At 44.0% G+C, this 13,716-nt stretch overlaps 1 protein-coding gene across 1 annotated transcript; it reads left to right on the plus strand.

Annotated features, from left to right (window-relative positions):
- Nucleotides 1-10,088: 10,088 nt before the first annotated feature.
- On the plus strand, nucleotides 10,089-12,614 carry LOC309585533 (inositol 1,4,5-trisphosphate receptor-interacting protein-like 1; the record flags this gene model as incomplete). Its single annotated transcript, XM_082303508.1, has 3 exons — nucleotides 10,089-10,371; nucleotides 10,876-10,968; nucleotides 11,341-12,614. The coding sequence occupies 3 exons, from the start codon at nucleotides 10,089-10,091 to the stop codon at nucleotides 12,612-12,614; spliced, it is 1,650 nt and encodes a 549-aa protein (XP_082159634.1).
- Between the last annotated feature and the right edge of the window lie 1,102 nt (nucleotides 12,615-13,716).

Here is a 13,716-nt window from a genome sequence, read left to right on the forward strand (position 1 = left end):
AAATGGGACCGATGTCTTTGAGCTGAGGAAATGACACAACACAGCACAGGCAGCCTGCTCCAGCTTTGGGTTTGAGCAAAGCTTTGTGTCACTGCTGAGATACCACCAGGGAAAATGGAGTTGGTGCTTGTTGCTATCCCGAGCTCTCTCCTGCCCCTGGGGGACACACCTTTTCCAGGAGTGGTCACGTACCTCCAGGATTTCATCCTTCAGCACCGAGAGCTCACTGGCGTTTCGCGCGGTGAAATCGTAGCGGATTTTGGCAAATCTCTTGGGCACAGCCACCCCCTGGGCCTCGAAATTCCTGCAGAAGAGAAGTGTCCTGAAGTTCATTAACCTGAGCTAGACTGTTGGAAGGACTCTGTGTGGAAGCTGGAATTGTATTAGAGGATCATCATAAACTAAAAATATATGTGACAATGTGGCCAGATTGCAATGAATCTAAAGACAGGACAGGGTTGGCTCGAGCTCACAGAGCTGCTGCCTCCAGTGTAAACTAACCGCCTCGTGAAAGCAAATGGTTTTTCACAGACATTATTCAAATAAAAGGGGAAAGGGGAAAAAAAAACCCAACCAAGAAAAAAGGAAGGTTCCCATTAGCAAAAAAAGCCTACATGAAAAAGTGAGGTTGTGAGCTATGGCCAAAGGGCCGAGTTTGGTGCTGATTCTCAATCAATTCAGCAAATGACAGTGCATTGATGCAACTGTTTTTTTAGTCAAATTTAGTCCTGATTCTTCACAGTAATTTGCCTCAAGAAAATGAGCCCCATATCCTTTGGTGAGTTCCCTGTTGGCTGAGGCCCAGACCTTCAGGCCGTGACTTCTCAACATACTTGCAGTGAGACTGGCTCCCTCTTAATTGCTTCTTTTTGAAGTATGGTTTGTCACTATCATCCTGCTGAAGATGAACAGGGCTGGTGTCTCATCTTCATATATTCTTCCCCCTCGTCCCCTCTCCTTCTTTTCCCCTTTTTCACCTCTAAATAAATTTCTTCAAGGCGATTTAACCCTGGGATAGTCTAATCCACTTTAGTCCTTCGTGGTCCACCCTCAGATAGATGTGTTGGCACAGAAGAAGTAAGGGTGTTCCTTTAGGATCTGATACTGTAATAAAGGGAAGAGAAAGATGAAACAGGCATTTCATGTTTGTCTGTTTTCTCTCCATGTCGTTTCGTGAACATGTACTCACACTTGGCCAAGAGTAGTGCATTCAGACACTGAATATGAGTGTTGAAGAGGGGACTGAGAAGGAAGAAGCTTAGTGTTCTGCAATAGGAATTATGCTTTGGGGATTTTACGAATTGTTTCCCTCTTTTTCACCATCATGCTCTTCTTGCACACTTCCTTGTCTTTTGCTATTGAGCGAAAGTCTGGAGGCTCAGAAAGCCCAAGTTTCATCTGAGAAAGATTTCCTGTGTCAGAGAGAACGGAAGGGATTCTGTTTCCATCCTTTCATGCCAGGAAGGATGAACTGCCTGTATCAGGAGGTGCCGAATTGGTTCTGGGTGCTGCTGTAGCTCACAGAATTGCAAGACCCAGTGCTGCAGGAGTTCAAATAACAGACCGGTGGAAAGGCTCAGGGGCCACAAGCTGTGCTGGAAAGGCTCAGGGGCCACAAGCTGTGCTGCATCTCTCATGGACTTGCAAGGAACCTCTCCTTTGGTGTCTGTGCAAGTGCTGGCTGATGTGGGCACTAGGATTGCTCTTTTAATCAGGCAGCTCCAGTACCTTTCAGAAAAGAATTTTCATGGCACATCATGAGCCATTAATCTCTTGACTAACCATAACATTTCCTTACTCCTTGGTTTTACAGCATTACTCAAACACTGACATTTGTCATTTCACCAGCCATCTCCCTTGACCTCTAGCATCGGGCACTTGCAGGGGGAAGGATCTGGTCTCACAAATATTTTCATACTCTGATCTCTGTGATTTATTAACCATGAAGTTTTGCCTTCAGAACTCAAGATGCCATTTCAAATAATTTCATGTGCAAAAGTCGAGTTATTGGGCAAAAGGGATCCTTGATAGCTGGGTACAAAGGACAGCAGGACTGCTGTTGCTGTTTTCTTTTCAACTACTGTGCTTGCTGTGTGACCTTGAGGAAATAGGTTCACTGCAGCTTTATGGTTCCGTTTTTGCATAGGGAAAATAAGGGCAGTGATAATTGCTTTCAGTTGTAAAACACTTCAAGATTTATGGAATATGAATGATTCTTACTAAGTGAAAAGTGTTGCAAAGCTGGCTTAGTTGCACACTGTGCTAACAAAATCCCCTATCAGCCTATTGACCCCAGCCTGAAACACTCATTAAAGTTTATAGGACATTTTGGTGGATGAGTTGAGGCAGTTGTTCTGCTGGAAATATCATACTGAAAGCACTTTTAAATCCATCATCCGCTTTGACTTTTTTCTCTATTAAAACTAAACACAACTGCTTGCTCTTTCCAGTTTTCTTAGTTTAGTTTTTGATGGGTAAGTACTCACTGTTAACTCAGCTTGTACCCCCATGGCATCTGAGACATTACAGTTCATTCTAGTCATAGCATAAACACACAATAGCTGTTGTACTGAGACAAAAAGAGTTATAAAACATGTAAGATATCCAATGGACTGGTATTAACTATCAAGTTGCATGGTCACTTTTGAATGTCAAATGTTCTTTTTATGGATACTGCATTAATTTAATTTGTGCTTAAACGTTAGCTAGGCTAGACATTGGTGTCTGAAAAGTTTACATATTTTTCCAATGTCAAAATGTGTAAATTTAGTATTAAAGAAACAAAACATATTTACTTGTACTAGAGGAAAAATACTTTCGTAGCAAAGAAATTAACTGAGGTGCTCTTTAGAAATAGGTCTGGCTTGCTTACAGAATTGTTGCTTATGCAGTAAAGCAGATCTACAGATGTTTTCTTTTTTTCTTCCAGATCAAACTTGGATTGTTTGAAAAGTGGGGAGATATTTCACCATAGTACAAAAGAAGATACAGAAGAGGAGAGCAGAATGAGAGCTTTGCAAGTGCCACATGCCTGCAGCCTGCTGTCTTTAGCGATGCTGTTCCTTCCAGTCACTGGAACGTCAAAACAAAATATCCCAAGACTGAAGCTTTCCTATAAAGGTAAACTTTTCAGTAGTTTTTCTGATTCTGCCACTTTGGTTTCGATGTGATACTGCCAGCAGTTCTTTTTGTATTACTAACCAGGAAATACATAATAGAAGCCTTAAAGATGGATGAATTCTGCCTCGGGGCAGTATTAAAATCTGGGTTTTTTGTTGTGTCGGGGCACATGTTTCTGAAGTATAAATGTCTTTTAAAAGTATTATTTCTGTTTGCTCCAAGAGGATGTTAACAGACTCTACATAAATTAGAGGGGAGTGGTCCTTGAAAGGCTCTGAGGTGCATTGGAGACATTCCTGTGTGGCTGGTGTGGATGATGTGACACATGGAGGACATTCACACCTTCCTACAGCATCAGAGAAAGTTGAGAGCGCTGACTCAAGTGTTTCAAGGGGACTGACATTTATTTTTGTAATAATTCTTTTTCTATCACTAAGTGGGTATGTTAAACTCTTCATATGTGGTTTTCTTTCTCCTTGCCTCTTTGGATCACAAAAGCGTGATTCTCTGCAGAATTTCTTAGTCTTGTGTGTAGTTCTTGTTAAGAATGGTACCGTCTGAGGGATTTCAACACAGACATATTTATGTATTAATGGCCAATTTTTTAAAGAAGGTGGATTTCTTTTTGCTTTGAATGTACAGTACACCTCCACAGGCACAGAGATGTGTCACTGACACTTCCTTCTTTAGTGGAAACAAATGCTCTCCAGTTAGTTATGTTTCAGCTATGTCAGCCCCTTGCCCTTAGGGGAGCTATTTCTGCTCTGTTTTTCAAACTTATGTCTTCCTATGCATTGCAGAGTTACACTCAGGATGGTGTGATGGGACAGGCTGTAGAGCCTTCATCGGGGCTTATGATATGTTTATCATGAGTTTAACACCCAGAGAAATGTATTGAGTAAGCAGAATGACATGCTATTTATTTACAAGCTTCTCTTTTGCTAGATTTGCATGCCACTGTGCATGCTATTCCACTGTGTATATAAATGTGTTTGGATGTGTTTGTGCGAGAGAGACAGAGGAAGCAAGATCAAGGGATCTTGACAACATTTTTATAAATTCAGGGAACAGTTGCACTCCCTGAAGCCAATGCATACAGAAACTGAAAGAGCTGACATGAGTTATGAAAGTTAGCAGTAAAACCCTCCTGACATACAGCCGGCCTTCTCACAGCTAGGCCTTTTGAGCTAATTCCCAAAAGCAGCATATACCATATGGCCATGGCATTTACTGTGGATTTGACACTCACGATTAGTGAATTCCTCTCAACTTCAAAAGCAGATAGCCTTTGGCAAAATCCTGATGGATGCCTTTGGCAGGTAAAGAGGGGGAGAAAGAAAAATTAGTGAGGTCAACACAGGGGAAAAAAAATGGCTGAAATCTTAGTTTAAAATAGTGGCAGAGACCTGCTGGGAACAGTTGGGAAAATGCCTGAGCTCGTTTAAAAAGACAGTGAGCAGATGATTGATATTTAGGCCCTGACCCAAACTTTTATTAGCAACTTCATAAACCTTTCAGTTTGGCTTGAGGGATACCGTTTCCTGTGCAAACTTATTCACCTATATCCCTGTAGGGGGGGAAAATCAACAACAGATACAGATGCAAAACAGCACATAAATCTTAGTTTTGAGAGCTGTGATGGAACTGAAAAGTCAGAAGAAAGAGAATTACCAGAATTTATTGTGCCTTGTCTTACTTTCTTGGGGGGTTGGAAGGTGTATATTTTTCCACATGGAACAAGAAATAATTTAATGCTGTTTTTTCACATTTATGTATTGTAAATGATTCCAGTATGGCTTATCATAATTAAACTATATTTTGCGTGTTGACAACAGAATATCAGATGTACTGAATATTTAATATAGTTGTGAGAATTAAGTCCACCTTCCTCCCCCCAAATCTTTCAGACAAAACAATTCCAAGGTTTCTGAGAATAAGATGTAGGAGAAATGAACTGTTTTGCCAGTTCTCATAAAATTGTTAGTCATGTCACTGACAAGTCCTGGCATCTCTGTTCTTTGGAATTCATACTTGAACTCTCATGAAGAGGAGAATACAGGGCTCTTTTCCTTCTTTATGGAAAACAGATGAGAACTGGCCACATCAGGCAGTTCCAAAAACCTGGTCACATGTGTCTTTGAAGGGAAGGTTTAATCTCCTTTCAGGTGCAATGTGCTTATGGCATAGCTCCATCTTCCCAGAAGAGCTGAGCATTTGCTGGGGCAGGAGAGCTGGAAGTAAGCGGGACTTTGCTCTGCAGTTACTGAAGCTTCCAGTTGCATCAATCAGTGGTGGATGGAGGAAGAGGGAGAGGGTAGGGTGGTTAAAGATGTGTCTATAACTGCAGGAGTGCTTCAGTAAACCACAGCATGTCAAAGCTCCTTTGTGTTCAAACAGCAATTGAAATTTTAGACCTTCTCTGAATGGCAGTTATAGGTTTCCTTCTTCTCAAGGTTGTCATCTTAACGAATGGGAATCTGTGCAGGAAATGTTAAGATATTCCAGTGAGTGATGTTGGGATCAATGTAAAGTCATACAATGGATTTCCTTTATTGTTTGTCCCAGTCTAAAGATGTGTTCTAAAAAATTGTGCATGTATAAAACTAAAACTACACACAAATCAATTAAAATATGTTGTAGTACAGAATCAAAGTCATATATTTTCCACCTGTGTTAACCGAATACACTATGATCTTTAATCACATATCTCATCCTTTCACATTTTCCCTGATCCATTAGTTGAAAAATTCTCTTATTCACTCAGACTTAACGTTTAGATACTCGTTCATGTCATTACTATCCCAGAAATTGTCACTCCTCTTGTGATGTTTTTAGGGTGCTCTCACTGCATATACCTTACTTATTCAGTGTATCTTAGATACTTCTACAAGATTGAGGTGCTTTTACTATTACAGCTTTAATATTAGGAGAAGGTAACAAACTGTCTTCTAATAGAAGATTATGATCTTTAGAAAACCAGGGGATGATTTTGAGTAATATTCCATATTTTGACTCTCTTTGCCTAGTACTGCTTTCAGTCTAAGACCAACAGTGTGTATTTATCACTCATTTTCATGTAGCTGGAGATAACCTGTGACCTTCATCCAAACTGCAGAACTCCACAAGCACAGAAGTGATATTCAGCTTCCCTAAGCAGCACGTCCTTGTTGTCTGCTGCCTCATTTAACATCCTCATTCCAACCTCTAGAGCAGATGCAGAAGGTTTTCATATACCAGTCTAATTCATTAATGTCATTTTCAGGACAGCATCAGTTCTGTTACTAAAGAATGGAAGGCTCAGTGTCCTAATTCATGTATGTTTAATTCATACAGTGTAGACAGTCTTGTTTCTGTTTGATCTTCTGAGTAATAATTTTTCCTAATTCATTGGGAGGTCCTTCCATAAATATCGTGTGTGTGTCTTTTTAGATTTTACTTCATAGGGAGAAGTAAAGAATAGCCAGACCAGAAGGTTGATTGCCTTCTGAGAAAAAGAAGAAAAAAAAGCAAATTTTTCTCAATTTGTGGCTATCCTAAAATTTTCCTGCCGAAAGAGAGAATCCTAATTGCAAATTTAACCCTATTGATTTGATTTACTTGGCTGCTTTTCATGGACATTTTAGTAAGTGCAGTCTGTGTTCTCAGTGAATGCATTTATATTACAAAAGTGTGCACCCTAGTTTCTTGGCTGGGGGGCATGCCCTAGCCCAGATTTGGACATTGTCACCAGTGACATCCACAAACATCTATCATTCCCGTGTGGGAATGTGGCCATTCCCCAGAGCAAGCCATGCTTACTGTGACAGCGGTGACTTGGTCAGAGGACCAGGAATCCTGCATTGTGACACAGTACAGAGGAATAAGCAGGACTGAAGGCAACGTTTGGCTTTTAAAGCAGGATTTACTTAGCACTGTTAAAAACGACTGTGGTAGTAATTTACATCTAATAAACAAAAGCATTATTCTCAGCTGATTTGTTTTTCTCCATATAGAATGAATTAAGATGCAGTCTCACTCTCACTGAAGTCATGGCAAGAGTTTTTCCACTGAAGTTAATTGAAGCAAGATCAAATTCACGCTCTTCACTTTTTTCATCTTACCTAAATAAACTAAAGACAGGTAGTTCTTTCTCCTCTGCTGAAGGATGACAGTGCTAAATCATCAGCTCCACATGGAAATTAGCCATGTTTAAGGATTGTTTAGTTTCACGCAGTGTCTTGCGCACAGGATTTTCTTCCCCCAGAGTGATCCATTCTTAAAACATGGTGAAAAAGCAAACAGAGAACATTTCGGTGCCAGGAATTCTTTTGAAAATTTGACTGGGTGAGTGCATTTCCTTAATGTTCAAAAATTATCCTTTGACCATGCTATTTAACAGTGTCAAGCATTCTGTTCTCTATATTGTTTTTGCTTTAAACCTGTTTCATTTTAGAACTGATGAGATGCTTAACTGTTGCATCAGAGCAGTTAGTTTGTTCAGTTTCAGTACAGCTGGCTTATTTCCATGTCATGCATCATTTAATTATACATATAAAACATAGTTAAAATTGTACAGCTCCATGAGCCTCACTTAAACTGTCTGTGGCACTGCAGTAATCCCAGTACCCTGACGGGGTGTTGCACAGCTGTGACTGGTTGGAATGTGGTAAACTGGTGATGTGTAAGAGAGCCTAGAAGTGAGCTTGCATTTTGCAGCTGTGCTTGCTCTACTGGAAGAGGAAGTTAAACCAGAAAAAAACTGCTCTTGTGGCAATATCAGCATCTGTAAATCTGAATGCTTAATGAAAATCAAGGAAAATGTGCTGAGTGAGGAAGTGGTGCTTTTCCCTTGTTTGTCATTTAATTAATTTTTGGTGGTTTGTTATTTCTCAGAAAAATCTATCTCAGATTCCTCTGTGGAAAAACATGAAGTGTTTATGTGGGAGTGAAGATCCTAGTATTGGATGATTGTCTAGATATGCAAAAGACTTTGCCTGTTTTGTCTCAAAAATGCTTTCTGGAGGCAGTGATCATTGACACTTAAAATGTACCCTAGCTTGAAGATGGATGGGCACTGCTGTCCATGTGTATATGCTGTCGACTGAGTATAAACTTGAAGGCATTTATTACATCTTAGTAATGGGAAAAGCAGCAAATTTCTTACAGACACTTTTTTCCTTTTTTAAGCTAGTGAACTTGAAGGTCAGATTCAACTATATGTTGCATTTTCTGTCATATAATTATCATATCTATAATGTCCTGAAGAGCAGCCTCCAGTCAGTGACATCAACAGTTTACACAGCAGTTGAACTAAGAATAACCTTGGAGAACTGACCCATGTCAACCTCTTATGAGTGTAAACTGTAGTTCACAACAGTTTCTGTTTTTTCATGATCACAGAAGGGCCTCAGTTGGATAAAAGAAGAATTGTGTTCAAAAAATACAAAACTATTCTGCTGAATGTTCACTTTACTGTATCTCAGAAGAGGAGAGGAAACAAAACTGAAAGAGTAATACTTAACAAAGTATTTTTGCTCCCTTATAAAAAGAAGGACAGGACAACATCAAAAACAGCTTCCCTAGAAGAATGCAGGGAAGATACATGATAAGTGGCATCAGCTTGGAAGAGGGATCAAAACTCTTTCTTTGATTGCTTTTACTAATGACATCTGTTTAAGCAAATCCAATTCAGAGCAGTTTCAGGAATCCCAAACTTGTTCTCTTTCTGAGCACTATTTGGAGGGCATGATCTGCCTGACATCAGTGTCTGTCTAGCAGTGGACATCTGTGGTCACTATGCAGGTGCTCGATTCACATCCTGTTTCCTTTTCCTCCCTCCCCATTTCTGCAGTTCCATTTGTAGGTGAGTTCCCCAAAGAAGAGCTGAGGAACATAAGGGATGACTCTTCCATACTCACAGTCCTTTGGAGATAAATACACAGAGATAGCAGAAAGAGTCAGAATTTCCTTTAATAAACCAGTGCAGTATCAGACAAGTCAGAGAGATTGGTTAACTCTGTTTAAGGCAGACAATTTTGAAGATGGTGGGAGTGACAGATGTACATCTTTGCTACAAATTTGAAAAATGAGACATTCTACTTTCTGAACAAAATCCTGGCTATCCCAGAATTTTGCACTGTGTTGAACCATAGAGTTTTAAGAGCTGAGAGGTTGTTGAAGACACCAAAATTTTGTAATTAACTTACTGGGCCTCTTTAAGGAGGGTGTTACGTCTTCCTGTGCATCATTCAAGCAGCCTGGATTTCTTTCAGAAAGATTTCTCACTAAATCTGTAACAAAACATTAGCCTATATGACATCCTGCCCCAAAAGTAATAAATATAAATATTATTAATAAAAAATGTCCCCCTCCAAGATTAAATAAAAGCTTACACCTATATACCAAGAGCATCCACGGATCATGTCACACAAATTTATATTTGACAAGGGTTTGTGTGGGAGGGCACTTGTGCCTGCTTTGTACAGGGAAGCTCTGGGGTTCCCAGGTTCACAACTGATGGGTCTGCACTTTGTGTCTGTTGAGGCTCTGGGTGCCCAGGGCCATGAGCAGTTCCCGGGCTGGGGATGGCGGGTGGGGCTGGCCTGTGATGCGCTCTGGGGCCTGTGACAGCACAGGGGCCGTGTCACAATGGGGGCAGCTATAAAAGGCCCCATTGGTTGACGCTGCCCCCAGTAGAGCCTGGGCAAGCGGTGAGTGCCCACAGGCGGTGGGGAGGCAGGGCTGGGGGAGGGCTGGGGCAGAAGCGCTGGCACCCGGGGCGTGTGTTCTGTCCCTGCGTCCAGGGCCCAGCCCCTGGCGGGAGCGCCTTGCTCAGGCTCGGTGCTTGCTGGGGCAGCGGTGCAGGCCTTGCCTCCTGCCAGCTGCCGGGGCCTCTCCTTCCTGCTGCCACATCCCCGTGGCTCCTGCCCTGCACTGGCTGCCTCCATTCCGGCCCTACTGAACCCCTTCTGTGTGTCCTCTTGCAGACCATGGCTTTCTTGTCATTGCTCTTCGTGCTCGTGCAAAGCCTGATCCAGTACCCCCAGCCAGCTGGGGATGGGCTGGATGAGGCCACGCACCGGCGAATGCAGGAGCGTGAGGAGCTGCTCGACCGCGAGATGGCTCGGCTGCTGCAGGAGCTGGAGCAAGGGCCCCCGGAGCAGCAGGACGAGGGCTGGGGAGCCCTGCTCTTTGGTGCCCTGCAGCAGTGGCCATTCTGGGCTCTTGCTGGACTCCTGCTCCTCTTGGGCCTGTGGTTTAGCTGCAGGAGGAGTCCTGAAGCCAGCAAAACCAACAGCAGCGGCAAGGACCAGACCTCCTGCAAGACCTTGGGAGAGGAGAAGGAAAAAGAAAAGGAAGAAGACAATTTGGATTCCGAGAGAGATGGAGAAAACATTGATGTGACTGTGGAAGCAGATGACAGTGGCAGCGGAAATGAAGGAGAAGGCAGTCCTGTGGCTGCAAATGAAGGAGACGACAATGATGCCAATGAACGAGATGAAGATGTGAAGTTGAAGAAAGACAGTGATGTTAAAAGTGATGATGGCCATGACGCAAGGAAAGATGAAGGCTGGAGTGATGGGAATATGCCAGGAGACAATACTGCTGAAGGAAATGAAGAAGAACCTGGCAATGTTACTGGAGGTGTGGAAGACCTAGATGAAGCAAATGAAGGAGAAAACAAGGATGTGAAGGTGGAGCCAGACAAGGATGCTGGAAAGGAAGAAGAAGGAGATGGAAATGAAGAAAAAACCGATGATGCGTATATGAAAGCAGGCAACGATGACGTACGTGAAGGTGAAGATGGAAAGGAAGAAAAAGCGGATGTGAAAGTGCAGGAAAGCAGTGATGCCAGTGAACAAAGAAGCAGTGATTGGACAGGACAAGAAGACAGCCGTGATGGTGAGAATGCAGTAGACCATTGTGGTTTTGCTGCAACTGAGGAAGAAAAGAAGGACATTGGAAATGAAGAAAGCAATCTTGGAGACAAAGATGAGAAAGCCAGTGCTGCCGATAGGAAGGGAGAAAAGAATGAAAATGGAAATGGAGAGGAACATGGCAATGTTGCTTCAACTGAAGAAGGTGTTGATAAGATAAATGAAGGAGAAAGCAGCAATATGAAGCTGAAGGAAGACAGTCATTCCAGTGAACACAGAGCCACTGATTGGAATGGGAAGGATCAGGAAAACAGGGATGCAAATGTGAAAGGTGAGAAGAATGAAGATGGAAAGGAAGAAGAAGGTGGAAATGTGGCTGCCAGTGAAAAAGAAGGCAGTGGTGCTGGCAAGGACAAAGGCAGCAGTGGTGGAATTGAAGAGGAAGAAGACGCCTGTGACGTTGGGAATAAGCGAGGGATCCTTTTAGTGGATCGCATACAGTGTCCTGTCGAGGACGTGGAGAGAGGTCGCTCAGTGGCAGCTGAGCTGATGGAGAGCTTCACGCGTGTCTTTATTGACAGCGTGAGCAATAGTTTCTACCCGGTGCCTCAAGAAGCCATCGGGGTGGGCAGTGCCTTTGAGGGTTGGAGTCCCCGTGAGCAGGATGTGGTGTACCGCGTGCTGGTCCCACTGAATCCCCCACCGGGACACGCCTTCCACCTGGAGCTGAACAGTGCAGGGCAGATGGCAGCAAGGACCTTCTGCGTCCGTGTGGAGCTGGTGTGCACGTGCGAGAGGGAGCAGCTGGGCGAGAAGCTGTTGTGCTTCCTGCACCACTCGCAGGAGGAGCTGCGGCGGAAGCAGAAGCCCAGCCTCCTAGAGACACTCTGCACCGGCTCCTACCTGGACGTGGAGAAAACCTCCCACTGGTTCTACCAGCTGGTGAGATGCTCGTGGCTGCATTTGCCTCAGTCGTACTCATGGCACTTGGTGTTTCAGCCCTGCAGCCGGTCCTGCCAATTCCGGCTGAGCAAAGGCAAGAAGAGCCTGATGGTGGAGATGCTGTTTGGGGTGCGCCACGGGGACTCCGACATCTTTGTGGTCAGCCAGCCCACAGAGGCCCAGAAAGGCGGCTCCAGCATCTTTGTAAGCAGCCAGCCCGCCGAGGCCGACTCCATCGCAAGCACAGCGTGGCCTGAGACGTACGCTGTGGCAGAGGCAAAATTCTTCCAGCACGTCGCCAGGCAGGTGCCGTGTGAGAGCTTGCACCTGAAATGCCTGCAGCTCTTCACCTGCATCCTGAGGGGCACAGGTTTTTCCAGCTCGACCTGGAAGACTGTGGTCATGCACGTGCTGACCACCGTACCGCTGTCCCAGTGGCGCAGGAGGGAATTTGCGCGGCGGCTGTGGGACATCATGGCATACCTGCGCCGCTGCCTGCAGTTGAAACGCCTGGAGCACTTTGTCCTGGGCAACCAGAGGCTTCCTGCGGAGATCAGCTTGCTGCCGGCAATGCGAACGGTCGAGCCGCTCAACCTCTTTGAGCACCTGGCCCGAGATCCGGCCGCCCACGCAGAGGCGATGCGAGCTTACGGTCAGCTGCGATTCCGCCTCTGGATGCTGCTCTCCAACCACTGAGAGGAATTCCCTGCACAGAGCTGTGCTGGGGGGGCTCCCACCCGATGGCAGCCACGTGAGCACTGCATAATTCTTGCTTTTTTCACTGGCAATCCTGAAGCTGCTTTCCTGTTCCTGCGGAAGGAAGATGCTGCGGCACATTAATTCATTGTGCAGACACACATCTCTGCGTGGCCTTGCCCTTCACCTTTCAGTTTACCACGGTGCTGTTGCAATGTTCCTGCGTCTACGAGGCAGAAACTGGCTCCACCTGCACATCCTTACAGAAGACTATGAACTGACAGAGGTTGCTTGGCATACCTCCAAGTCCAAAAAAGAGCCTGTTAGGGACTTAATGTAATTCTTCAGTAAGCTGTACTTATTGTAGTTTTTTAAGGATGTAGTTTTTCTTAGTATATGAAAGTACAACAGGTAGTTTTAAGTCACACTACCATGGAAGAATAGGTAGTCCAAGTTTTCATAATGGGAACTGGATATATTATCCATGCTTCAAGAGGCCCTTTAGTATTGTCAGTGGGTAAACTATTTTGTAAACTTACCCTTAGTTTAGGCAATTAAACTACACTGCTGTAGTTGCTTGGCTGCTTTTCAGTAATATCCAGATATTTATGTTAGGAAAAACAATAAAAGGAGAGAAGTTTCTCAAATTGCCTGAAAAGTGTCCTTCTTTATATTTAATCCAATGGTTCTTAGAGAACGTCCATCCATTGCAGCTACCTGAAAAAATGACAAAGTGACTCAAGCGGTGATTGTGTCCAGCAGTCACATCTCGGTATTGCACTTCTGCAACTCACTAGAGCAGGGGATTAATTTTGTCTCATGAATGCAACCAGAAGTCATGATGGTTGAAACAGCTAAAATATTAATTAATCCTCCCAGTGCTGCTTCAAACCTGCCCCTCCTCATTCAGAGCATGGGAAAGAAAGCTGCTGTGGCCCACATCAGAGAGGGAAGGCCTCTGAAGGGACAGGAACAAGCAGCTCCATGTGAGGAGAGCAGGCAGGAACCTCCCAGAGGAGGATCGCTGCCAACAGCAGAACTCGCTGTTCCACTGAGAGGGAACTGTGCTCGCTGGGGTCCCTGCCTTTTGCTTCCTCTGCTG

This window comes from Coloeus monedula (assembly GCF_965178545.1).
Source record: "Coloeus monedula genome assembly, contig: HAP1_SCAFFOLD_63, whole genome shotgun sequence".
NCBI classification, from domain to species: Eukaryota; Metazoa; Chordata; class Aves; order Passeriformes; family Corvidae; genus Coloeus; species Coloeus monedula.